Here is a 27,520-nt window from a genome sequence, read left to right on the forward strand (position 1 = left end):
GCACCCACCCCTCTTAGAAGAATGAAATATTCAAGGAAATATTAAAAAGGCAGAATATTATATTTCCCTGGATGAGAAAAGGAGAAACATGTTTTTAAAGACAAAGCAGCTCCCTGCAGTTCTCTGCCCCCCACTTCAGCTCCAGGGTGATGGGATTAAGACATGGCCCTGAGGACATGATAGGATTAGCCCTCTACCCATCTAACAGCAGGGCTCACTGCATTGCGAAATCACCTTGGGACATTACATCAGACCAACCAGATTTATCTCAGACAAACTCCTAGGATTTGCACATGACCCCTACAACAACCAATGGGATACTTGCCCTTAGACAGGAACAGGAAGCTCAAAGGCGGGGCCCAAGAGAGGATATATATATATATATATCCTCCATGTGTTCTTCTACCCAGAATCACATGTGCTTGGTGGTTCTGCTTCACCATTAAACCATCCTTCCAAGCAGCCTCCATGTTTCCAGTGTTTTCTCCCCACTTGGAACTGAACCCAGATGGACATTTCTTCCAACAAATCCTTAAAGTCAGAAAAAACATGAAGTCTCATTAAAGTGAAATTAAGATGAAAAACAGCAGCATTACTTATAAAAGACAAGAACTGGGACTTAAGACTGTGTAGAATTCATTTTCCCAATTTGAAATTCTGCTCTACTAGTTCCAAATCACAAGTTAAGTCACTTTAGACCCCAGATATGATAGTCTTATGCCTTTCATAAATTTATGCTCATCTTTCATGTATTTCAGGCCTGGAAGCCATCTTTTGCATTGGCTTTTCAGGCCTGTGGGAAACTGAGAGGGGGGATTGTATGGAGCTGGGGAGATATATAGTCATAATAACATTCCTTTCTCAGAGAGTCAAGGACATCTTGCCCCGCACCTGGGGTGATGTGACTGGGAGGCATCTCCAGTTGGGACGGTGCATTGATTGGGCCATGTGATGGACATGTGGGTGCTGGGCAGGGACTTGAACTTTCCTATGGGTGGGGAAAACCTGGAAGCTTTCAGATTTGGGTTTTCCCACATGTGCCAATATGACATCTCTAATAAAATGGAACTTTGAGGAATTTCTAGCCTTGGAGTCTTCTTTCATTGGGGGTGTTACTTCGAACCCTGACATTAACCCGAATCTGTCTTAAAAATTCCAACCAGCTTCCCGAACTCCGGGGTGCTGTCTGGGGTCCTGAGCCCCAAACATCGACCCGACACCAGGCAGCATGAAGACTCAGGGAAGATGGAGGAAGACAAAGCGACCCACAGGGGCTGGTTCGATGATCTACATCGAGACCATCTACTCCCCCTCCAAAGCTGTGGTGAAGGCAGTGGAGGCTGTAGAAGCAAAGCACCAGCGGGGTGCCCAGCCCAAAGAGCCGGCGCCCGGGAAAGCTGCTCAACCGGATCTTTCTCTGTGGGGTAAAGCTGTGGGAGCCGCCCCGCCCCAGAAGATGTCAACCAGGGCGATGCTGCAGGAACAGCGGATGGGAGCAAGCAGAGCGGAGTGGACCCAAGCCCTCGAGTGGAGAGCAGCAGGCCCAGCTGATCGCAGCAACACCCGGGAGTGCGGTTTCCCACCATCGTTGCGCAGCCAGTCGCTGGCAGGCCTACCGGAGCAGTTCAGCCAGCTCAGTATGGGCAGCACCGCACAGCCTCCTGGTACTGGCTCACCCAGATGGACTCAGCCCACGTTCACCTTTCCTGGCCAGGAAGCAGGAGCAGCACCAAGTGGAATGTCTACCTCCTTTCACTTGGCATGAAGTGGATCGCACCACAGCCTCACATGTCAGGCCCAATCTACTGGAATGACAGCCCTTGCTGGAATCGGAGTGGTGCAGCAGCAAAGCCCGTTAAGCCAATCCAGTCTGGCGCTACAAGGACCACAATTGGGACTGTTGGGACCCAGCACCCCACCTCAGCAACCGGTCCTCAGATTGCCTCCAGCCGACCAGATCCCTCCTGGCTGGGCTTTTTACCCCAGCCAGGGGTGGGTGCAATACCAATGGACGCCAGCTCCAGTCCTGCAGCCCGCACCGGTCCAACAACCAGTGCAGGTCCAGCCACCAGTCATGGTCCTGCTGCCAGTACTGGTCCAGCTGCCAGTACCAGCCCCGCAGCCTGCCCCGCAACTGCTCCCCCACCACGATTTAGAGCGACATTTGACGGGACCCCAGGAAAGCTGACCTACATCCTCAATCAGGTCTGGGCCCACATTGATTGTTATGGGGACCAATACCGAACCGATCGAGACTTGATCTCAGTGATTGCGGATGGCATGAATGATGGAGAGGTGGTGGAGTGGATAGCTGAGCTACATGATGAGGGAGCCTCGGAGCTAGATGATGCGGACAAATTCGTCCAACTGCTCCGAGGCCGCTTCGAGGACATGGCCCACCGAGTAGAAGCCGAAGCCCAGATCAAAGCCTTGAAACAAGCGGGCCAACCTCCCAAAAAATTAGTGTGGGAGTCCCGAAGACTGGACAGAAAGCTGAGGGACTGGCCAGAATGCCTCCTCGTTTACCACTTCAAAGAGGCCCTTGACCCAGACCTCAAACAAGCTTGCGGCATCAGGGGAGTCCCGGAATGTATACAAGCCTGGTACAGCACAGCAGTGGCCATGGACCTAGAGATCCACCCCCATAGGAAGCTGGCTGCAGAGAAACTGGCAAGAAGACCCCTGGGCTGCCGAACCCCGGTTAAGCCACCGGAAGCGCTGCAGCCCACACCATCAGAGATGATCAAGTCCTACTGGTGTGGCCAGCATGGACACAGAGCATCCAAATGCCTGGCTCCTGCCCTGGTCCCTCAAGCCCGGACCCCCTCTGCACCGTGGGGAAGAAGGAAAATCGCCAAGCAGGCAGTTGATGTTCCTCTCCTTCTAACTGAAGATGAGGGAACTCTAGCCAGAGAAAGTAGTCCATGACTCCCCAAAAAATGGAAGAACTAAGGAAATACATCAATGCCAACTTAGCGCAGGGTTTTATCCAACCCGCAAAATCCAGAGTGGCAGCCCCAGTACTTTTTAAGGAAAAAAAAGCTGGGGGGGATGAGGCTGTGTTCCAATTCAAAGTCATGCCATTTGGTCTGCAAGGAGCCCACACAGTTTTCATGCAGGTGATAAATGAGGTGCTACATGAGCACCTATACAAAGGAGTCCTAGTTTACCTGATTGACATTCTTATATTCAGTGAAACTCTCAAAGAGCATGTAAAACTAGTGCGACAAGTGCTGAAAAAACTCCTAGCCACAAAACTCTACATGAAGGTGTCAAAATGTGAATTCCATAAAACCTCCCTAGATTACCTAGGCTACCGAATATCCAGCAGAGGGGTGGAAATGGACCCAGGAAAAGTGAAAGTGGTGCTGGACTGGCAACCCCCACGTACCCACAAACAGCTTCAAAGCTTCCTGGGGTTTGCAAACTTTTACAGGCAATTCATCCCAGCATTCGCAGAAGTTGCCCTGCCCTTAACAGAACTGTTAAAAACAGGGCCTCCTCCCACAAAACCACGGCTGAGTCAACCGCTCGCCTGGTCAATGGACTGCCAAAGAGCCTTTGAGAAATTAAAACGATTCTTTGCCGAGAAGCCGATCCTCCAACACCCGGACCCAGAGAGACAGTTCATCGTCCAAGCAGACGCTAGCGACGTAGTAGTAGCGGCCGTGGTCGGGCATGCTAGCTGGGCTGTTCTCTTGACTTCCAGATGCATCGCGGGAATTATCAGGTTGTGATCTCAAACATCTGAAAAGTTACCCTAGTAGTTATAAATCATGACTCTCTAAGCTCATACCAGCTATGAGCAAGATTCATCTTGGCTTTCCTCTAGTGTCCCTCCTTGCTTACCTGTATCTCAGGTGCCTGTAGCCCCTTCCCTCTGAGACCCATTTCTGCTCTTGAGGCATGGCAGAAAGTTCCAGGAAGCTCCTCGTTGGTGACTATGTAGGTATTCACGGTAGTTGCGTGTGAGCAGAGTGTAGAGGAAAGGGTTGATGCAGCTGTTCCCATAGGTCAAGCAGGTCACCAGATGATTGACAGAGAACTCTGTGTGGATGGGCAGGTGGGCTGCCAATGGGCAATAAAGGGGAAGGAGTTGCCAGATCCAAAAGGGCATATAACAAGCCCAAAATGCCAAGACAATCACAAGGATGAGGAGGAAGACCTGGTTCTTAGGGGAATGTCCCAAGCCTCCACGGGTCTGTGACAGCCAGTAGCTTCTTGCCAGATGCCAGTAGAGTGGCCCAATGACTATCCCAGGTGCCACTATGCTAGTGCCAAAAAGGATGCTCAGGTATACTTTGTATTGCTCCTCACTCCAGGTGGGGGAGCCGAGGCAATGCACCCCAGCTCCATTCCCCATTGTACATTCCTCCTGGTGGATCATGACCATCATGAGAAGGGCCAGAGCAAAGGAGAGGAACCAAACAGCAATGGCCAGAGGTTGGCTGCATTGCCACACACGGCTGGCAGCCTGGAACGGGTGCACCACAGCAGTGTAGCACTCACAGCTCATCAGAGTCAGCAAGAAGATGCTGGCATTCTTAGTGAGGAGGTCTAGGCTGAACAGAATCCGGCAGCCAGCCTCCCCAAAGGGCCAGTCCTTCACCAGCCCATTGTGAACAATGAACGGGGCCGTCAAGAGATACAAAAGGTCAGCCAGAGCTAGGTTAATTAGGTGGACATGCAGAGAGGAGGCCAAGGCTGAGGCCCAAACCACCACCAGGGCATAGAGGTTGCCAGCCACCCCGATAACACACTTCAGGCTCAAGACAGCTCCCAGGACTGCTGCTGATTCATCTCCTTCTGATGTTTTTGGGACTCCGTTTTTCTTTTGATCCTTCCCATTCCTCTTTTTGCTCTATCCTGTTGCTGTATTTAAAAAATTGGTTAGAGATTGTAAATGATACTTTTGGGGGGAGTCACTTTCCCCCCATCTCGGGGTATTTGGCGGACCTTCTGCGGCCAGCAACAGCTCCCCATCGCCCGGTGTGTTCCCACAGAGAGGGCCTACTCGGGGTGCCGTCGGCCAGACAGTGTCGGCTGGCGACCCCTAGGGAGCGGGCCTTCTCTGTGGGTGCACCTACCCTCTGGAATGAGCTCCCCCGGAGCTCCGGATGGCCCCCGACCTTCGCTCTTTCCGCCACGAACTAAAAATGTGGCTATTTCGCCTGGCCGGCCTGTGCGTATCTGTCTGGGTTTGCAAATTCTCTTCTCTCACATTCTTTGCACCCTGCTAATATTGGTATGTTGGGGTTGAACCTTGGTGCAGCTCCTGTCTATTCTGAGGAGCCTGTTTATTTCAACCCTGCTGTGGGATTTTGACAGCACGTCAGCAACAGAGGCTGAGGGGCGGGTGCTGGGACAACATTTAGGGGTCTGATTGGTCTGGAGATGGTAACAGACAGAATTTTCCCCACCTCCTCCACCCCAAACAGACGTACACTCAGGGTCCAACTCCCTGCTGGCATAACTATACAACTTTCCATGGAACAATGCCAACCAGGAGAAAGAAAAAATAACCAAGATATAGAAAGACAGAAGGGGACTGTATTGATCAATGGACAAAAGGAACTCACAAATGCAGACACAGAAAGACAGACCTTAGATGAAAAGGAGTGAAATGAAAATGAACCATGACTTTTCATCCATCCATGTTTCCTACACTAAAATAAGGTGACAGACAGCCCTTCCGTATCCTTGCTGTTGATTTTGTTTTCATGTCTATTCCCTTTAATCACTTTCCCGCCATTAAATCATTTACATGTCAGATTTAATATTCATCAAACTAGTTTTAGTCAAACTGTCCCAAACAAATCAACCATATTTAAGTACAAATTGCCCAGTCCATCTAAGCTTAGTGTGATGTGTAAACCCCACCACACTGGGTAACATCTACAACAGTACACAATTTTTGTGATATGGGTTGCACACTCATTGTTCAATAAGTTAAATAATGAACAGAGGATTTGTACACAGTGCTAAGCATATCGTATGTTACTTTTTGGGACTGTCCTAAAATGCAACCCTCAAGGAACAAGATAATGCATTAAACATTTTTTATTACTTCAACATTTTCATTAATGGTTTGGATCAAGTTGGTAGAAGATATTTTTATTGGAATTGCACATTATACAAAATGAGATGGCATGGTTAATAGTCTCAAAGATGAACTAAAGCACTTATATTTAAGGGGATTTTGACTGAAAATAGCAAATGAAATTTAATTGCAAAAAAAGTTCTTCATTAGCAAAAAGAAATCAAACACAGAGATATACAGTAGCATATGAGACATTTGACTTGGAAACAGTATATATAAAAAGAATTGAGAAATATAGCTGTTCAAAGTTTGAACATAAGTTAACGTGATAGGGTTCCAGAAAGGGACTTTAGGCAGTATTGATCGAAGTATAGTTGTAAACTGCCTTGAATGCCCCATAAAAAGAAAGGAGAAGATATTAACTCAAAACAAATAAATACATGCATAATATATACATTTCCAAATTTTGGAAGGTAATGTTCTGACCCAGCCTTAGCAGAAGCAAGAAACAGACTCCTTGTCACGAAAAACCTCTCTTTATTTACTTCTTGTGAATTAATTGCATTCACTCAGTGAAAAGTCCAGGCAATAGTCCTTCAAGGAGTTAACTGCAGTAACAGACCTTATCAGTTCCTTGCAATAATTGCAAGGCCGTGAGCTTCCAGCCGAAAGGCTGCAAATTAAGTTCTGGCAAGCAGTCTTTGTGGCACGAAACACAATGAGCAAAATCTCCAGAAATACGAACTGTTGTCTCCTACAACAACCACTCCCCTTTCCTTCTATTTATTCCCCAGCCAGGGAGGAGCCATTCAGTGTCCACATGTGCTTTGCTTCCAGAGTCGACTCCTTACCTCTCCTAACTGCTCTGCAAATACGTGCATCTGGAACAGGCCCCAGCTGTTCTTTCTCCTCACTCATCTCAGCCTCCAAAAGGCAGCTGCCTCTCCAGTGGCTGGGAAATGTCAGACGGCCCTGGCTCTATCTCTGCACCCGATGCAGAGCATCCATCAGAGCCTTCCCCAGGCTCCAGAACTGGCCCAAGTTCCTTCCCAACCTCCTCATCGTCTGAGTCTGCCACCAGCTCCGCTGGCAGCTGGGGAGCCACAACGAGTAATAATGAAAGTAATAATTATTCTTTATTGGTTAGATTTTGCTTCAATACTTCTACATCTTATTTGGGGCATCTCATTTAAAAAAAAGATTTAATGAAACTAAAACTGGTGCAAAAAAGGGGCGGGAGGATGGAACATACATCCTAAGGAAATATTGAAAGAACTGGATTTGTTGAGCCTTGGAAAAATATGGTTTGGGCTATGGGTGGTACAATTCTCATAATACTTTTCAAGCATCCAAGGGATGCCCTATAGAAGATCAAAAACAGTGGTCTGTTGTCACCAAATGGGGGATGAGCATTCAATTACAGGAAGGCAGATTCTGGTTGAATGTTGGGGGGGAGGGGGACTCCTAAAAGGAGTGACTAGGCCTGACAAGGTGGCTCAGTGGCCAAGACACTGAGCTTGTCGATCAGAAAGGTTGGCAGTTCAGCGGTTCGAATCCCTAGTACAGGTCTCCTGCGTGAGCAGGGAGTTGAACTAGATGACCTCCAAGGTACCTTCCAACTCTGTTACTGTTACCTGTTAACTGTTTGTCAGCAGTACAATTTATGAGTTAGTTAGTTGGTAAGTTAATTAGTTCAGAATCAGAAGCTGGACAGTCATCTGCAAGAGATATAGGTAGTCCTCAACTTACAACCATTCATTTAGTAACCTTTCAAAGTTACAATGGCACTGAAAAAAGTGCCTTATGGTCAGTTTTCACACTTATGACCATTGTAGCATCCCCATGGTCACGTAATCAAAATTTGGGTGCTTGGCTACTAGCATTTAGTTATAACAATTGCACTGTCCCAGGGCCATTTGATCACCATTTGTAACCTTCCCAGCTGGCTTCCGACAAGCCAATTCAATGGGGGAAGCTAGATTCGCTTAATGACCCCAAGATTTACTTAACAACTGCAGTGATTCACTTAACAACTGTGGTAAAAACATTTGTAAAAATGGAGCAAAACTCACTTAACAACTGCTTTTCTCAGTAACTGATATTTTTGACTCCATTGTGGTTGTAAATTGAGGACTACCATACTATAATTTGGATTCCTACACTGAGCAGAGAATTGCTCTTAAACCGTTCCTTCCATTTCTAGGATTCAGATATTTTGTGCAGCTCTACAGAAGCAGAAGTTACATTTACTTTATGCCTATAGCAAATACATGATCTGATAAAGCAGTGCTTGTAAGAGAGAGGGCAGTTTCTTGGCTGTGAGTGAAGCGCTGTGCAGATGTAAAATGTTTGTGGCAGTCTGTTTTCAGTTACATGTCTCCCAGAATTCCATGCGCATATTATTCCTGTTGAGTGTTTGAATGCATATGTGCTTTACCACTAGTGTGTTTTGTTTGTTGCAGAAAAATACAGGAGTTAGATTTCGAAATCAAGAGGAGCTTTATTTTGGCCAAAATGGTTCAGACAGAAATATATTCATCTAACATCTGAACAAAGTTCTGTTTAAGACACACGTTCTTATAATCTTCAAAAGTAGCAAAAACAGGAAATATGTGAAATCCGCCTCATCTGCTAGGCCCCCTTATTGCTTAGGCAGGAAAGCTGATTCATGCTGATCCATGTGGTTTTTAGTTCTACATTTTGACATGGCAAGAGAAAGTTAGCTAACTCTGTGGTTTGACTTCTTGAACCCAGCAACTGTCTCTTACAATAACAAGTCAAGGGCCCTTTAGAGATCATCCAAGCCAACCCCGTATTATTTCACTCTTATATCCAAATTTCACTTTACGTCCTACTTTACTCCCCCCTTTAAGACTCTATTTTATTTAGTTACAATTGAGTCTTACCAATTACAGAGCTTAAATCAGCAATGCAAGCATATAACATTTGGCATAACATAATCAATTCAGGATAAAGATATATAGTAGTGAGAAAGAAAAAGACAAGTAATACATATGGAATGACTTTCAAATCTCATTCTCTGAAGGCACTTTCTCTAGTCACCCGGTTGAGAGTTGTACATATGTTCCTGCTTCTTTTTCATCAGAGATCAGAGTCAATTTTACAGTCAACAAGGCTTTCCATCAAAATCAACTCTTTCTCAACCCTTATCTCCTTCACTACTCTCATAGCTAGCTGTCTGAACAGAGGTATTGCACAAGGAATAAAGGCCAGGCCTGCCATGGCACATAACAACAGGAATAACATCTGTTTAATCCAGCCGGACCCAGGCAACCAAGAGAACCACATCTCTGTTGCTTGTAACTTCTGACCCATTTTGGATGCCTGGTCCTGTAAATCCTTGGCAATCTCTCTGACCACACCTGACTTATTCATGTAGAAACAACAATCTTCTCCCAAGAATACACACAAACCACCTTTCTCAGTGGTTAAAAGGTCTATGGCATGCCGGTTTTGTAAGACCACTGCTGACAAAGAATCTATTTGGTCTTGGACCTTAACCAAGGTCCCTGCAATTTGGTTCAGGCTTTCTTGGAACTCCTCTGACAATTGCCTAAATTGTATTATGGAGTGTGCCATTCCTCCTACACCTGTTCCGACAGCTGTCCCTATCCCCAGAATTGCTAATAGTGGGACTAAGAGTGGCACCCTTTTTTGAACATGCCCCATGAGGGGGACAGAGATAGTGTGCTTCTCCACTGACAACACCTATTTTGGGGAAAAGATGTACCAGAGTGCATGTTCCAGTCCAGTTTGTAGGTAAACACAAATACGCATTTTTCCCACATAAGAAGAAAACTCCATTTTTCCCTACACACACACCTATATTCATGGAAAAGGCATGGGCTCGTTGGTTTTTCTCATTAGTCCAGACCCCCAAAGTCCCTGCCACTAGCATGCCAGTCAGCGGCTGCAATGGGACTTCTAGTGTATGGTCCTTTTACTTATCTCTGAAGATTGGGCCTTCAAAAAGATTTATTTATTTTTTATTTATTTATTTTATTTATTTATTTTATTTTATTTTTATTGTACTTAAATCTGACAAATAAATAAATAAATAAATAAATAAATAAATAAATAAATAAATAAATAAATGCCGCCCTTCTCCTGAGGGACTCAGGGCGGCTTACAGAAGTTGAGACAATGAAAGCAATAAAAATAACTACATAAGCGATCAATTTAAAATCCATCCAAAGATAAAATCCATAAAAAGATAATGGGAGCTTGCATTTCCAGGGGGAAATAGGACACATAAGCCTGTGCTGGACCTAGGGGAGAGCCAGACTGGAAATCGGGGTGGCTGAAATGGCCTCGGGCACTTTTCCTGGGACATATTCCATCCTCCCCATTTTTTACTGGAGACATGTGGTGGTAATGTGAAAGTGACCTTCTGTTGAAATAAGTGGTGGGCAGAAGGAGAAATACCACTAGTTAGTTTTACATCCATAAGCGTCACTCTAGGGTCAAGGTGTATTTCTGATGGACATTGTTCTCCCGTCAGGGATCCTACAGGGTGACCCTAGGATTTCTTGGTCTTGCCCTGTTCTTTGGGGTTCTCAACTTTCCCGTATCCTTCCTCAAGGGCAAGGGGGACCACCCGGGCATTCTCACAACATTGGGAACTACTTTTCAGTATGTTATCACTCATTAAGCCCTTTGCCAATAATAGCCAAAGCCACAAAAAACTCATAATTGTCCCCTACACAGAACCTATCCAATCACAATTCCCTTAATCTACAAAATCACCACGTCAGGAAGAAGGTTAGGGTTATATGTGACTTGGGAAAATGCAATATCAGTCTTAGGTATCCCACAGAACCATCCCTTATTTGTTAGATACAATATCCACAGTCCTAGAGCTAGAGCAGCACCACAGAGAGCCCACTCCCAGGCTTCCTCAAACATAAGTATCTACAGGAGTTTCGTACTGCTCTCTGTCACAGTCAATGATATTAGGCTCAGCACCTGTCTTTCTGGGGAGAAGGCGATTCCAGCAGAATGAATATCTTATACAGCAAATCACAATAAGGGCAAGCACGCTCATTAAAGCAAGAGATAGTGTAGCTATGGCTATATATGTTCGATTTCCCATTCCGACAGGTGGTCAGGTTTCCTAATATATTTTACTTCTAACAATGGAACGTTGTCTTCCTCCTCCATATCTTCGGCCGTACGTGGAGGGTCAGCTTCCGGTGTGACACCAGTAAGGCCTCTTCTGCCCTGTATGTAGCCTGTCCATTGCCGGTAGGACAGTTATAGGGGGCGCTTCCTCAAATGTACCACTAAAGGTCGGGCCTGGTCCTGCTCTGCCTCCCCATACTCCTCAGCAGCTGGCTTAACTCGTGTCCAGTGAATCCAAGACTTGGATTCCAACACTTTTACTGCAAGTGGAGAATACATGACCACAGTATACAGGCCCTTCCACCTAGGCTTTAATTTTTCTCCTTTCCAGCATTTTTACCCATACTCTGTCTCCCACCTGAATATTATAACTAGAGGTGGTCAAAAACGGTGGGCTAAGGGACACACAGTATTGTTGGATTTCTTGTATTTGCTTATTTAATTCTCCTACCATCTGATTCACCCATGAGGTTCCTATCTGGCTTAGGTTTCCTATATGATTTTTCAACTTAGCACTGATCATTTCAAAAGGAGATAATCTAATTCCCTTACGTGGAGTGCACCTCACAGACCAAAGTGCTAGTGGTAATGCATCACCGCTACTGTCTTTGGCATCTTGACGGCGGCTATGAGTCTCTCGATTAGAAAGGGATGTTTAATTTCTTTTCCTGAGGCTGTTAAAAGCCCTCTCTCCTTATAAACAGCGGCATGGACATGTAAAGTGAGGAAAGCATATTTGGAATCAGTCCAAATGTTTACATTTTCATTCTTTGTCCTTTCAAGTGCCCGGATCAAAACCCATAATTCTGCTACTTGGGCACTAGTGCCCTTTGGGAGTGGTCCACTTTCTATGACTTGGTCAAGTGAGACTACTGCATAACCCGCATAGCGTTCCCCTATTGAGATGAAACTTGACCCATCTGTAAATAAATTATGGTCTGCTGCTTTCAGTGGAATGTCAGTTAGGTCAGGTCTGCATGAGAACTGGCTTTCGATGACCTGCATACAGTTGTGTTCAATTTCAGGACCCGGTGCTGGCAAAAGAGTGGCTGGATTGAGGGCATTTGTTTGTTTCAGGGTCACTTGTGGGTTCTGAGTGAGGAGAGCTTGATATTTGTAAATTCTGGGGTTTGTCAGCCATAAATGGCCCTTTGTCTCTAAGACTCCTTGAATTGCATGGCTGGTGTAAATGGTAGTTGGCTGTCCAAAGGTTTACGGCCAGGATTTTTTTAGGCAATGTGGCCAGCCCTTCGCTACTCCGTCAAGTTGCTTTGACAGATAAGCCACAGGCTGTTACCAACTTCCCTTTTCTTGAGTCAGTACCCCAAGTGCTGTATTATTCTTTGAGTCAACATATAAATTAAAAGGCTTCTCTAGGTTGGGAAGTCCCATGACAGGAGCCTGAGATAATTTTGACTTTAAGGTTTCAAACGCCCGTCTTTGTTTCAGGTCCCAAACAAAGGGTCCTTTTCTACAATAGCCTGCTGCTCCTAAAAATCCCGGCAACTCTCTCCTGTTAGTTGGTTCTGCAATTCGACAGACAGCTTCCTTCCTCTCATGTCCTATCGCTCTCTGCCCTTGGCTTATAATGTAAACTAGGTATTTAACCTGGGGCTTCACCAACTGGGCTTTCTGCTTTGAGGCACGATATCCCTTTTCCATTAACAGATGAAGCAGTTGGTTGGTATTGTCCCAAAAACACATTTCCTTCATTTGCCCAGTTACTAATACATCATCTACATATTGGAGTAGTACATCTCCATCTTCGCAAGGCTGGAAGTCTTCTAGGTCTGAGGCTAAGGCTTCGCCAAAAAGGGTAGGTGAATTTTTAAATCCCTAACAGTTTCTGACTGTCTCTATGTATTATGTCTCCTCAGTGGTAAGGCTGGTCAGTCAGGCTTGGGAAGGTCTGCTCCACTCTGGTTGCTGTGATGACCTTTTTTGTGACTGGATCCAAACCCAATTCTCTGGCTCAAATGGATGGGAGGTCTCCACTGGAGAAAACATCTGGAACCAAGTGCTCTGCTTCCACAGATTTGAGTCATCTGTGCAGGGCTAAAAGACATGAGAACGAGGTCCCCTCCCCCCTTTCTGGGTGAGGAAAGGCATTGCAGGATTAGAAAGGGGGGGTAGATAGCTTGCAGGCAGAGTTTGAAAGAACAACAACACATCAGTATTGCAGTTAAGTGAACTTAAAATGTTTCCTCATGAACTTGGGCTTTTCTTAAAAGCACAGAGAAGAAAGAAAAGTTGAATTCTGTTCTTCACCCTGTCTAGATGGCCAGACCAAACTGGGTGAGTCATTTTCCTTCCTCTCAGCACCTTCAACTCTTTTCTAACAATTTAAAATTCATATCTCTAGAGATCAGGCATTTAACAGTTGCAGTTACCTTGAAGGCACTCTAAGACTTAGACATACACACTAGTCATTCCCACTTTAAATCTCAGTTGAATTAGGGAAGGCACAGATCTTAACAAACGTACCACGTGGTTGCATAGAAGACAGAGAAAGAGACAAACAAACAAACAAACAAAACCCCAAACATTTTCCCTTTTCTTTTAAGGACCTTTATTTAGCCAAATTGGTTTTCCTGTGTCATCCCTCAGCAAAGCCCATTTCCTACATTTGTTTTCCTCTCTCTTCTTCATACTGGGCAGGACAGGCATCTGCCTCTCGTCCCATGCCTCAAATAAGTTTCCTGAAGGGGTATCTACCACCCTCGAGCTGCAACTTCCCATGTTTCCCCTTCCGATGTGGGGTTTCACACTTTGGTTCAGCCGGGCTACACAACATCAGTTTTCAGGAAAAGGGCCTGGAGAGGATGCCGGTTCCCTTACGGCGTATGCGTACTTCTTCTTGTTAGGAAATTCTCTGCCACTGGTTTTCAGACCCCTCTTATACACAGGAATCTGGGAGGACCTGCTGCCCCCAACGCAGACTACGGACACCTCCTACACTTCACAACTTCCTAAAAATCCTGGGGTTTGCTTTTGGGATTTTCACAGGACAAAAAAACCAACAAAATTTCCTTGAGTAGGATTCTAGCCACTTCACGTGCCTGTTTTTTCTTGGGTGGGAAAACATTCAGGCCATCCAGTATAATTGCACACCATGACTAGCATTGTCTTATAGAGTCCACACTTGGGCATGTCTGTGAAATCAACAACTAGTGAATTTATAGCATAATATCCCTTGGGCTGACTTCCAGGTGGAAGTCTAGGTCCTTGCCTTGAATTAACTTGAGCACATGTGTTGTTGAATGAGAGGCTTTTACTACTAGCCAGGCTAAATTGGTGGGCACAAAAATTCTTCCGTCTGGGAGTACATACCACTCTCCCAGCTTATGTCCCTTCAAATCTACAGTTGCCTGGAGTTCCTCTGCTTTAGAATATCTGGGGCTCAGTCCCCTTGGCATTTCCAATGCTACACAAGCTGTTATGTCAGGGTTCTGTTTCACTACTATTTGCCACTCATTTTCACAGAATTTCTTTAAGTCACCTGGATTGGCCTTGGGGTCTCCATAATCCCCACTGAAACTTTTCTTAAAATTCTTAAACATACATTGAAGAGGTGTTCGGGGAACACTCTCTCTGCCACCCATTTTCTAAGACACTGCCACTGACCTACGGTGCCGGATGTTCCAACGGTCACCAATAGGAACTGCAATGGCTTAACCACCCACACAATTCTAGAGTCTCATTAGGACACGCTGGTTCCGTTAGGAAGGGATGTTCCCGGACCCAGGGAGGTGATCAGGCCCCCTCTTCCATTCTCAAGGAGTGGGCCTACAATTCCCACAATACTTGCCTGCAGGGGTCTTCTTTTCTCAGCCGGTGTTATTTATTAGCTTGTCTTGATTTTGTCTAGTTCTTGGATTGGTCGGAGCCACCAAGTTCCCAGAGGGGCCGTCTGCTTCCTTCCAGAGAAAAACTCTCAGTGGTGCCTGAAGGTTGGGCAAGACGGTCCCGCCTGGGCACTGGCTGGTCTGTTCTGTCCTTAGCGAAATATCGCTCCAACTCCTGACTGGCTCGCCAGAAATGTTGCAGAAAAATACAGGAGTTAGATTTCGAAATCAAGAGGAGCTTTATTTTGGCCAAAATGGTTCAGACAGAAATATATTCATCTAACATCTGAACAAAGTTCTGTTTAAGACACACGTTCTTATAATCTTCAAAAGTAACAAAAACAGGAAATATGTGAAATCCGCCTCTTCTGCTAGGCCCCCTTATTGCTTAGGCAGGAAAGCTGATTCATGCTGATCCATGTGGTTTTTAGTTCTACATTTTGACATGGCAAGAGAAAGTTAGCTAACTCTGTGGTTTGACTTCTTGAACCCAGCAACTGTCTCTTACAATAAAAAGTCAAGGGCCCTTTAGAGATCATCCAAGCCAACCCCGTATTATTTCACTCTTATATCCAAATTTCACTTTACGTCCTACTTTATGTTGGCGTCGGTGGGTGTGAACTTGCTATTCAGAGGAAAGCGTCTAGGAACCAAATAAACAAATAAAACTTTTATTTATAACACACTCCCCACGAGGGCACACTCCAAGCACAATTTTGCAAAATTAACCAATAAGAACCAAACAGCAGTTAAAAATTATAGAAAGGAAATAAAATCAAGCGGAATATATTGACAACTGGAGTGAAAATAAAGTTGTGAGGCCTTGCCTCTCCTCTCTGCTCAAGAAAGTAGAACTCTTGAAACGATTGGCATTTCAAAAGGAAACTTTTATTGAAAGGAAAGTGATAGTGTTGTGGAATGATGAGACTAAACAACATTCCTGGGTCAGCCAGAGACAGTTTTATTGCACAAGGTTCAGAGCCAGTTTTGTACCTGAAGCTTTGAGCAAGGGAAGAACTCTGATACAACTGGTTTTATACATTTCTAAGACAAAGGATTCAGTGAGATCATACATTTTCCATATATGGTTAACATGAGATCATACATCCGATTTTCCCTATATGGTTACATACATTGGATAATATGTTCATCTAATTACTTAAACCATTAATTTTAGTTTATAAAATTATTTTAGCCACACAACTTTTCCTAAGTGCTTTTAGTTGTTAATGGGAGAGTTACTGCTGTCCTTGGGTAAATTTATTGGATTAAGTAACTCTTTGTAACATATATGTCTTTGTGTCATTCATAGTGAGGTCACTCAGATGTTTTCCATATGGCAGTCCTTTCGTGACATCTAGGTCTTGTCAGAAGATATATTACCACTTAATGAGGTTTAACTGTTTGTTAATATAATCTCCAACAAGCACTTTCCTTTCTTATAATAATGTGAATAGAGAGGTTCTCTCAGAGTTCATGTATCTAAGCACGTCTTCCCCTTATAATAATGTGAATAGAGGGGGCCCTTTAGAGCTCATATAACTGATTCTGTAGGCGCAACAAGGACAAACCACCAAGAACAACGTTGGAATGTAATGCTGATTTAATCTTGTCCGTCCCGAAAACGCTGCAGTCGTAACGATGTAAAATTGGCGCTCCATGCATACGGCATGTAGCGCTTAAATCCATCCCGCGCCCGCCAGCTGTGAGGCAGAGCCCGGAACAACGCCCCGCCAGTGGCGAATCAGCAGGCTGGAAACGGGCGGGGCGGTGATAGGAGCCAGCTGCTGCATGTCAGAAACTTCCCGAGCAAAAGCTACCCGACCCTGTGAAACCCTAGCCCCGACGCTTCCACCCCCCCCACCGAAGCGCCTCTGTGCATCCCCCCCCCACGTGTAAATGTGTGCGTGTCCCGGCCAAAACTAGGAAGCGTGTCGGAGGGGCAGGCGCAGCCCCATGCTATCCCACGCCCGTGTTGCCGCGCGGGCGAGCGGAGCCAGGTGAGTTGTCGAGCGGTTCGGCGCCCAGCGGGAGGATAGGGCTCGACAATTCCCCACTTTGAAAGTTTTTCCATGCAGAAACTTTCACCATTCCTTACATGTTCAACTCTTTAGTAAATATCATTCCATTCCTTTGGATAAACAAAGCTAACATATAATAGCTAACAAAATATGACTAATCTAGGCAAGAGATAGGTATTTCTTGATCTTCACTCTCTTAATCCTTGGAGGTACTCCCTCCATTCTTTTCCAGACTCCATTTCTACATATGTATCTGTTTCAGAGTTTCTATCTTCAAGAAAGCGCTCTGTCAAAACTAATTCCTTCGCAGTCTGTATCTCTTTCACTGCTCTGATAGATAGCTGTTTCAGTACAGGGATTGCACAAGGAATAAAAGCTAGGCCTGCCACAGCCATATCAACAAGAATAACATTTGTTTAATCCAGCCGGATCCAGGCAACCAAGAAAACCACCTGTCAGTTGTTTGTAACCTCTGACTTATCTTGGATGCCCTATCCTGCAATTCCTTGGCAATTTCTCTGACCACACCTGATTTATTCATATAGAAACAGTCTTCTCCCAGAAATACACACATACCTCCTCTCTCTGTGGTTAGGAGGTCTAAGGCACGTTGATTTTGTAGGACCACTGCTGCCAATGAATCTATCTGGTCTTGGACTTCTACCAGGGTTCCAGCAATTTGGTTCAGGCTTTCTTGGAGCTCCTCTGATAATTGCTGAAACTGTATTACTGAGTGTGTCACTCCACCTACACCTGTTCCACTGCAGTTCCTATCCCCATGATTACTAATAGTGGGACTAGGATTGGTGCCCGTTTCTGAACATGCCCCATGAGAGGAACAGGGATGGTATGTTCTCCACTGACAACACCTATTTTAGGAAAAAGGTGTACTAGTGTGCATGTTCCAGTCCAATTTGTTGGCAAACATAAATACACATCCTTCCCGCAGAAGAAGAAAACTCCTTTTTCCCTTACACGTACGCCTATGTTCATGGAGAAAGCATGGGTCCGATGGTTCTTTTCATTAGTCCAGACCCTCAAAGTCCCCGCCACAAACATTCCAGCAAGCAGCTGTAATGGGACTTCTAGTGAAGGGTCCTTTTGCTTATCTCTGAGGATTGGGCCTTCAAAAAGATACCAGGAGGTAGTATTCCAGGGGGAAAGAAGACACATAAACCTGTGTTGGACCTAATGGAGAGCCAGATAGTGAAGCGAGGGGGCTGGAACAGACTGGTGCACCTTTCCTTGGATACCTTCCAGGACCCCTTCCATCCTCCCCATCTTGTGATGATGGCAGTTGGTGGTAATGAGAAAGTGAGTGGTGTGCAGAAGGAAAAAGATCTTTGGTTAGTTTTACATCCCTAAGGTTCATTCTAGGACCAAGGTACACTTCTGATGGACATTATACTTTTGTCAGGGATCCTATAGGCCTACCAGGTTTCTGATGTCTCTTTACACACAGGGAAGGTGACCCTATGATTTAACAAGGTTTCGACCCACTTCCAGTATCCCTGATATGCAATCTCCTCTTTTCAATTGTTGTAGGGGTCCGTTCTCTTTTTCTATTCCTCCCTTTACTGGGATTGTCAAACTTTTAACCTTAGGTCTAGGGGTTGGTTTAGGACTAAGGTACCCACTCCACCTTCTGATGCCACGTTGTTGGCGGGAGTGGACTTGACCCAAAGTGTCCCCATTCAGTGTCCTGATGCTGCTAGGTCCCCTGGGATTCTTGACATCTTCAAATCCTTCCGCAGAGACAAGGGGGATTTCTTGGACACTGACGCAACATTGGGAACTACTGTTCAAGATAGTATCACTCACTAGACCTTTAGCTAATAGTACCCAAAGCCATAAATAAATCATAATGACCTAATTCCTACACCCACAAGGCCTTAAGAGCGCAAGACCCGTAGTTTATAAATTCACCACGTCAGGAAGAGGGTTAGGGGTATGCATAACTTGGGGTAGGGCAATATCAATCATATTAAAACAATACCAACAGAAGGGCTAAAGTAGCTGTTGCCCAGAGTCCCCACACCCAATCTTCCTCAGGCATGAGTGTCTTTAAGTAGTGCACACTGGATTCTATTACAGTTAATGGATTTTACATTACAAACTACAGTCATGGAATGTTGTCTTCCTTCGTTCCAAGCTTCGGCCGTGCATGGGGAACCAGCTTCCGGGGTGGTTCAGCAAGGCTGACGATCACCACCGTGCGTTGAGAGTCCGTTGCCGGTAGGACTCAGCAGGGTGTATTCTTCTTGAACTTCAGCACCAATGGCCTGTCAGTTTTTGTTACGTGGTATGTGACCGGATCACTCTGGTCTGCGGGCTTCAGTCTCGTCCAGTGGATCCAGGATCTTCCTTCTAAGGTCTTAAAAGCACAATTACAAAACCAATACATCTGGGAGAGTGCGCAAAGGAATCTGATCAGCTGTAGTCCTCTTCAATTGGGAAACAGCATAGGCAACCACTCAATCCTAAGAAAGAAAAGAATACAAAAATAGTCCAGATGATGAAGAATGCTATTCCCACTGGTTACTGCCCACCAGTCCATTGGGTTCTTTGGATCGTCAACTTCAATGGATCTCCTTGGTGAGATTCCACCTTCCACTCCTTTGGGGCTGGCACGGGCCCTTTCACTTGGGGTTTAACTTCCTTCCAGCTCCGGATCAACATCCAATCATCGTGGTGGAATTTGTGGACTGGAAACTTCAAAGCTGGTGTTTGGGCTAATAGTCCTTGTTTCCTAAAAACTTTAAAATATCTGGACAGTTTATACACATATTGTTTCAATACTTTGTCTCTGGTTTCCAGGGAATCAATGCATATGCTTCCTGTAGTGAAAACTACTCCAAACAACAGTTCATATGATGATAATCTTTCTAGGTTGGGCATAATAAAACTCTTGACACCACTGTTGCTGTAGCATTACTGCAGAGAAAAGCTTCAACCCACCCTGTGAGGTGGTCCACTATGACCAATAAATATTTTACTCTCCCCACTTTTGGTAATTCTGTAAAATCCACATGAATACATTGAAATGGTCTTAAAGCTGGTGGTCTCCCACCCATCTGTTGTTTCCTGACAGCTTGTTCATTCACCTTTTTACAAATCAAACATTTGTTTATAATTGATGTTACTAAAGGATATATCCCAATACAACCATAGCATTTTAAAAGTTCATCTACAATAGCTTGAATTCCCCAATGACTCCACCCATATTTTGCCAAATGTATGCACTATCCCAAATGCATACGTGGAATCTGCCTATTTTTCCTTCTAAGATGCATAGAGCACCCCCCCTTTTTTTTTATTTATGTGCTGCCCTTCTCTGGAGACTCAGGGTTACAATGCGTTAAGCAATAGCCTTCATACTTTTGTATATTTTACAAAGTCAGCTTATTGCCCCCACAAACTGGGTCCTCAATTTACCTACCTTAGAAAGGATGGAAGGCTGAGTCAACCTTGAGCCTGGTGAGATTCGAACTTACTAATTACAGACAGCTGGAGTTAAATTACAATGCATTTGTCTACTGAGCTATCCAGGCTCCCTATCCATAGAGCTTAATTTAATGCATACAATTCAAAGGTTTGAGCAGACCAATTTCGAGGCAAACCCCTTGTTTCCAGGATCTCTTTAGTGTATCCTTTTATAATAGCATATCCGTTTTTCCGTACTCCCTCCTCCACCCTAGAGGAACCATTTATAAAAATTGCTTCTCCTTTCTCCAGGGGGTGTTCCTCCAAATCAGGTCTTATTTTTGCTTGTAAATCAATTACTTCAGCACAATAATGTTCTAATCCAAACTGATCCATTGATCTGGTGTTGGCTAAGAACTGTGCTTGATTCAAATTGCGATCTGTAGTTAAAATCAAGTCTGTCTGCTGCATTAAAATTGTTTCATATTTTAGAATTCTGGAATCAGTTAACCACCGCCCTGCTTTTTGCTGAAGGATGGTTCTGACTTGATGTGGGGTGCTTACAATAAGGGCTCCCCAAAGGTCAATTTCCTACTTTCTGAGCCAACACCCCTTGTGCAATTCAATTTTCTGTGTTTACAAAGAGATTGAATGGCTTTTCCAAATTTGGTAAACTTAATACAGGAGCCTTGGTTAAAGCTTGTTTCAAATTTTCAAGGCTTCCTCTTTCGTGTCCCTCCCATTTCAAACTCCAAGGTCCAGATTCAATTAATTTTGCATAGAATTACCTTAATTCTTGCTTGTTTATAGATAGAGGCTGAGACGCCACCCCTTCTATTCTATCAGGAGTGATTTTCCTACTCCTGTTGGAAGGAAAAAAGAAGCCTTTTCGTTTAAGGATTGTTGAAAGGCAGAGCTTCCCCTTCCTGAATTCAAAACTCCCGGCTGGGAGATTACTTCGAAATGATTGGAGGTCAGCTGCTTGAGAGTAGAATCAGTTTATTGTTTCTAGGAAGGCAGGCAATGTGACAATATTCGAGGATCAGACTCAATGAGAAACATAGACTCGTTGTTTGATCAAGATGAAGGTCTTTATTAACTGTTATGTTCTTTTCTATTCACAGGTTACTTCAGGAAGAGCACTGGATTAAGGCAGAATGTTCCTTTTATACTGAAGGGGCAGAACCAAAGGTAAGGAGGGGTTTAAGGGGAAAGTGGGTGGAGGGAGTGTATATGTTAACCCTTGTTATTCTATTATATGAGGCATCTATGTATGTGACAAATCCCCCTCTAGATGCCGAATATGTGAAGATTGAATTTATCTCTTGTTAAAAAATTTACATGCGAATGCATAACTTAGACACTAAATAAGCATGTTGTTTGCCTGACAAAGGTTTCGTTAAAATGTCTGCTATTTGCTCTTTTGTGTCACAATGTACTATTTTGATGAATCCTGTTTTTGATAACTGTCTTACATGTTTATGTTTTATGTCTATGTGTCTCGATCTTTGTCCAATAGCTTCTGCCTTTGATATCTCAATTGCGGCTTTATTATCCTCATGTATGATTATGGGTTGTGATGGTCTTCACCAAATACTGGTGAGCAGGTCCTCAAACCAAATGAGATTATTGGCAGCCTTTGAAAGACATATATATTCTGCTTCTGTAGTTGAGGTTGCAACTAAGTTTTGTTTTCCTGTATACCAATGTACAGGACTTCCATTAATAAAGAATATATATCCTGATGTACTCTTCCTGCTCTTTACATCTCCAGCCCAATCAGCATCTGCATAACATGTGAGCATGATTTTGTTAAGTTTGTTTGGTTCTAAGTATAAGCAAGTGTCAGAGCTGTACTTCAGGTATCTGAGTACCTTTTTTACTGCTTCCCAGTGATATATGGTTGGTTTACCCACGTGTCTTGACAATAAATTCAAAGGCAAAGCTATGTCAGGTCTAGTCCAATTTGCTATATATAGGAGAGATCCAATGGTAGATCTGTAGAGTGTATTATCTTTGAATTCGGGTGACAGGTTATGCATATTTTTCAAAAAATCCGGTTGCATGGGAAAGTCACATTGTGTTGTGGCCCCGCCCTCCGAGCCTATCTCATCGGAGGAAGAAGGCTCCGAACATGAAGAAGAGGAGTCGGCCAGGCCTCCCTCTCCAGGCCCCTCCCCTCTGGCACTGCCTCAAGTGCCGGCTGAGGAAGAGGAGATTAGTCAGGAGCCAGGTGTCTCCGATGAGAGCGAGGGAGGTGATCTGTCATTCCTGGATCCACGTCAACGAAGGCGTGAAAACGGTTGCAGCAGTTAAGGAGGCGTGCCAGGGATTATAACTGAGTCACTGGACCACACCCCAGAGACTATATAAGAGAGTGTGGTGGCCATTTAAGACTCTGTGAGGGACAAAAACTAACTCTGGCTAGTCACTTGAACAACACTTAAAGCTGCCGAAAGGTTTCTTGTTTGGAACTGGACTATTTATAAAATGTGTGTATTTCTGTTTATCTGGTGATGGGATATTCCGTTTATTGAAGTAAAAGCACTTGGCAGTCGGTGCTCGTATTGCTGCCAAGTTTCTGATAACAACCTGTGTGCGTGCCAAGTGCTTTCTTAACCCTCGGCTGGCTGTGTTTGTGTGTGTGTGGAGACGGGGACAGAACACATTGTTTGGCATCAGACATATTGCACTTGTGTAACAGTTCTATAATTATTTCTTTTTGTGATAGACAGAATCCTTTTGGTGTTCGAGTGATTTGTACTCCCAAGTATTTATTTATTTTTCCTAATGATTTCAGTGAAAATTGCTTTTCTAATTTGCTGGCAAAGGCATCGCGTTTTTCTTTATGTTTCCCAATATATAGAATGTCATCCACGTATATCAGTACATATTCTGGTGAATCTCCTTCTCTTTTGGTAAATAAACAGTTGTCTGCTGGAGTAGCTGTAAACCCTATCAATTCGAGTACTTTGACTAGACATTCATACCAGCGTTTTCCTGACTGTTTTAAACCATATAAGCTTTTATTGAGTAGCCATGTGTCGCCCTCATTCCTGTCCTTACTAGGTGGTGCTCTTACGTAAATTTCTTTGTCTAATTTCGCGTGTAAGTATGCTGTTTGAATGTCATATTGGTATACTTCTAGGTCTAGTACTGAAACCATTACTAATGCAGTTTTAACGCTTTCTGCTCTCACTGTTGGTGAATATGTATCAGTATAATCTTCTGGATAACTTTGAGCAAATCCTTGCGCTACCAATCGTGCTTTGTACAAAGTTTTACCTTCCTCTAGTTTTTTGATTTTAAAAATCCATCTAGTACCTATTGTGGTTTTATCTTTTGGTACTATGGTGGGGGTGAATACATTTAACTCTTTAAGGCTTTCCATTTCCTTTGACATAGCTAATTCCCACTTTAATCTTTCTTCGGGGGAATTTTCATTACTTCTCCGTATGAATTTGGTGTGATTGGGTTAGAATGTACATGCATTATGTAATTTTCAAATCTTTTGGGTAATTGATTTCTATTGGCTCTGACTGGCCTATCTGGTGTGGAGTTATTGTCATGTAAGTATTTGGCTTCTTTTTGAGTGAGTGAATCTACTCTAATTTTTGGATGTTCACCTTTCCATTCTTTGTTAGTGTTTCTTAGCTGTGTATTCTTAGGTCCCTTATCTTTTGTGATGTTTTGCATGTCCTGTCTATTATGATCTCGTGTATTGTATTTTATTATTTGTTTAGGGTGTATCTCATTAAGGTGTATTTTAGACCAGTTTGCTTGTTCATGGAACACAGCTGTTCTAGATACCACAAATCTGTTATTATTATCTATGAATCTGTACCCCTTGGTACCTGGTTCATAGCCCATGAAGCTTAATCTTCTAGATATTTTATCCCCCTTGTGTTGTAATTGTTTCGGAATGTGGACATCCGCAGTGACTCCGAAGACATGTAGATGTTCTATTTTTGGCTTCTTGTTATACATTAGTTCATAGGGTGTTTTATCTATGACGCTGGACCAGGTTCTGTTGAGTGTGTAATTAGAATATACTAAAGCCTCAGACCAGAAGTGTTTACCTATTCCTGCATCCTCCAGTGCGCATCTTATCATGGTTTGTAGGGTGGAATTTCGTCGTTCTACGACACCATTTTGGAAGGCTGAGAACGGAGACGAAGTAAAGTGTAGCACACCCTTAGATCTGAGCCAGCGGGTGAACTCCCTTGACAAAAATTCTGATCCCCTATCAGTCATTATTTGTTTCAATTGTATGTTATGTTGGGTTTCTACTCACTTGTAGAATTCCTTGAATTTTTGAAAGGCTTCGCTTTTGTGTTTTAAGGTATATACGAAGCCATAGCGACTATAATCATCTACGATGGTGAGAAAAAATCTCTTTTTATATTTTATAGACGGTTTTAGGGGTCCCACCAAATCCATGTGCACTAGATTGAATATATGTGTGGTGGTTCGTGATGCTTTCTTTGGTCTAGGTTTAGTTTTTAATTTTGAACATTTGCATACTGAGCATTCAAGATAGTTTTCGCAATCCTTTATTTTAACACCTTCAGTGAAGTTACTCATTTTCTGAACTACAGGGAAGCTGGCATGCCCTAGTTTTCGATGAAGCATGTGTGTACAATCATCGTGTAGGGGTTTGCCTATTAGTGGTTTTCCGTTATTAATCATGTCTCCCTTAGATATATTCCTATCATCATCCCCTGTCTCTGTCTCATCTGATTTGATAGCTCCATTATTGTTAGTTTCAATGATGTTGTCTGTCTCCATGCTTGCATTTACCCTAATTGGATAGTGTTTACTTGTGTATAAGTAGGGTAACCCTCCCTTGATTATGATTCTATTTATATTTTCTTTGTCCTTACTTAAGAATACCTTTCCTTTTGTGAATGTTATCTTTATGTTTGAGTCCTTGCTAAGTTTGAGAGCACCAAGAATATTATGTGGTATTTCTGGGACTAGTAATACCCCCTCTATTTTTCCTATTCCTGGCAATATTATGTCTCCTTTCCCTGTCACTTGTACTTCGTTTTGATTAGCTACTTTTATTAGAAATTGCTCTTCTGTAAACGATGACAGAAGTTGTCTATTATAAGTAGTGTGGTTATTGGCCCCAGAGTCTATGAGCCATAGATTGTCTTCTCTATCCTGATTGGTTAATTTTGTGAGTTCTTCTACCCCATATAGTGATCCAGATCTACTGTCCCTGGAGTTGTCCCTGCTTTCTCTTGTTTGTCTGGGGTTGGGGGAATCCCTACGCTTGTACCTTTCTCTTGATGAGTGTCTGTATTTTTCTCTAGAGTTTCTGGGGCAATCTCTCTTATAGTGTCCCCTAGATCCACAAATATAGCATTCATTTGTGTCATGGTGTCTATCTTGGAAGAATATTTTTTTGGTTGACTTGTGTTCCCTAAATGTGTTATTGCGACTCTTTCTTAGATTGTCCTCAGCTATAAGTTTGTTTGAAAGGCTTTCTATGGATAGGTGACCTAAACTGAGAGTATCTAAGTGCGTGATGAAATTGTTCCAAGAGGGATCTAGGGAGTTGATTATTACGCTCTTCATGGTTTGATCAGATATGACTTCTCCCCTTAGGTGTAACTCAGTTCTTTTGGCGTTTAACATTAAAAGGTGTTCACTTATGGAGGTTCCTGGCCTAATTCTGGTAGAAAAGAAATCTTTTGAAATTCTGGTCGTGGTTGCTACGCTTTCACTATAGAAAAGCCTAAACATACTTTGTATAATTTCTGACACAGTTAAATGATGTTTGATGCTATGATAGATGGTAGGTGAGATGCTTGAAATTAACAAGTAAAAAGCCCTGTGATGTAAACAGTCTATTTCTAATGTCCATGGTTTCTTTGGTGGATTGTTAATAAAGAGTAATAAATTTTCTTTTAAGAAAATAACTTGGAGCTGCTGGCTCCATTCTAACAGGTTAGCACCATCCATTCTTAATTTAGGAAAATCATTTGGTAAACTTCCTGCATTGTTATGTGTGTTACAGCAGGTGGCTGTCCATAGTGCTGAATGTCCTGATATTCACAAAACGGCATAGGGATGCTTGCAAGTAGCTTAAAAGGTTCTCTCTGCATTCTGCTGTCTCTATTTTCTCCTAGGTAGTATTGCACATGCGCGAAGCTCATTTCTGCCTTGAAGTCGCCGGAGAAGGGTCCTGGAGCTGCAGCTTCTTCGTAGTGATCTCTCTCAGGCATGCAGGCCTTTGGCTCGACTCTGGGGGTCCATGGGTGGGCTGAAGGCTGGTCTCTCGCTGCGCTGCCATCCGGATGAAGATCTCGGTGTCTTGGGTACGTCTGCGGAGTTGGTGAGTATTTACAGTAGCCTCTGGGTTCCGGTGTTTGGGATCTCGGCATTCGCGACGTCGTCATTTTAGGTGTGTCAGCGGCAGGGCTCTTATTTCCCGGGCGATCGTTTTGTTGTTGTTTTTCTTTTTGGCTACTGTCCTTTGAGGCCCTTTGGGATCTTGTAGATATTTTTAAATTAGGGCCGAAGGCTGCAATGAGGGTTTTCATGGCTCCCTCAATTTGCTGATCGTCCGGGGATGTTTCAGTGTCTGAATTGGGTTCGTCATCCCAATAATTTTTGTTTTTTTTATTTTTGTTAGAGAAATTGTTTTCCCGCGCCAGCCATTTTGAATTGTGGCTGTTGATTGGTTGTTCTTTGGACATTTTGGCAGGCTGGCTGATTAAAGATGGCCACCATTCAAGGTTTTGCGCGGGATCGTTATTTTCTGCATCTGTTGGTATTTCGGCTTGGGGCAAATCACTTACTGATTCGTGGTCTGTAGCTTCTAGGGTGGGATCGTGGCCTTTTCTCGCTGCCTCTCGGTCTTGTATGAGGTTTTGGAGGTTCGCGACAAGGCTTTCATCATCTCCCTGCATTCTTATCAGTTTGAGGATGTCCAGTCTCAGGCTGTTGTCTCTTTGTGCATCCATTTCTTGGTCACTTTGTTCATCGATCTCTCCTTCTTCGTCTGTCATGGGATTTTCAAATTCTTCTGCAGTTTCCAT

At 43.8% G+C, this 27,520-nt stretch overlaps 1 protein-coding gene across 1 annotated transcript; it reads right to left on the reverse strand.

Annotated features, from left to right (window-relative positions):
• Positions 1 to 3,856: 3,856 nt before the first annotated feature.
• Positions 3,857 to 27,520, reverse strand: LOC139317693 (urotensin-2 receptor-like). Its single transcript, XM_070944771.1, has 2 exons — positions 27,281 to 27,520; positions 3,857 to 4,861 (listed from the first exon to the last, which is right to left on the reverse strand). Exons 1-2 carry the CDS (start codon positions 27,518 to 27,520, stop codon positions 3,857 to 3,859), a joined length of 1,245 nt encoding a protein of 414 aa, XP_070800872.1.

The sequence above is a fragment of the Pituophis catenifer genome, unplaced genomic scaffold (assembly GCF_029215685.1).
Source record: "Pituophis catenifer annectens isolate HBS135680 unplaced genomic scaffold, rPitCat1.0.hap2 SCAF_5, whole genome shotgun sequence".
In the NCBI taxonomy this organism is placed as follows: domain Eukaryota; kingdom Metazoa; phylum Chordata; class Lepidosauria; order Squamata; family Colubridae; genus Pituophis; species Pituophis catenifer.

Bases quoted from the DNA above. Each gene is read 5' to 3' on its own strand.
- LOC139317693 (XM_070944771.1), bottom strand. From the start codon at position 27,520: ATGGAAACTGCAGAAGAATTTGAAAATCCCATGACAGACGAAGAAGGA. The intron at 4,862-27,280 runs GTAAGTGATTTG...GCAACAGGATAG, and splicing joins AAGCTACAGACCACGAATCA to AGCAAAAAGAGGAATGGGAA.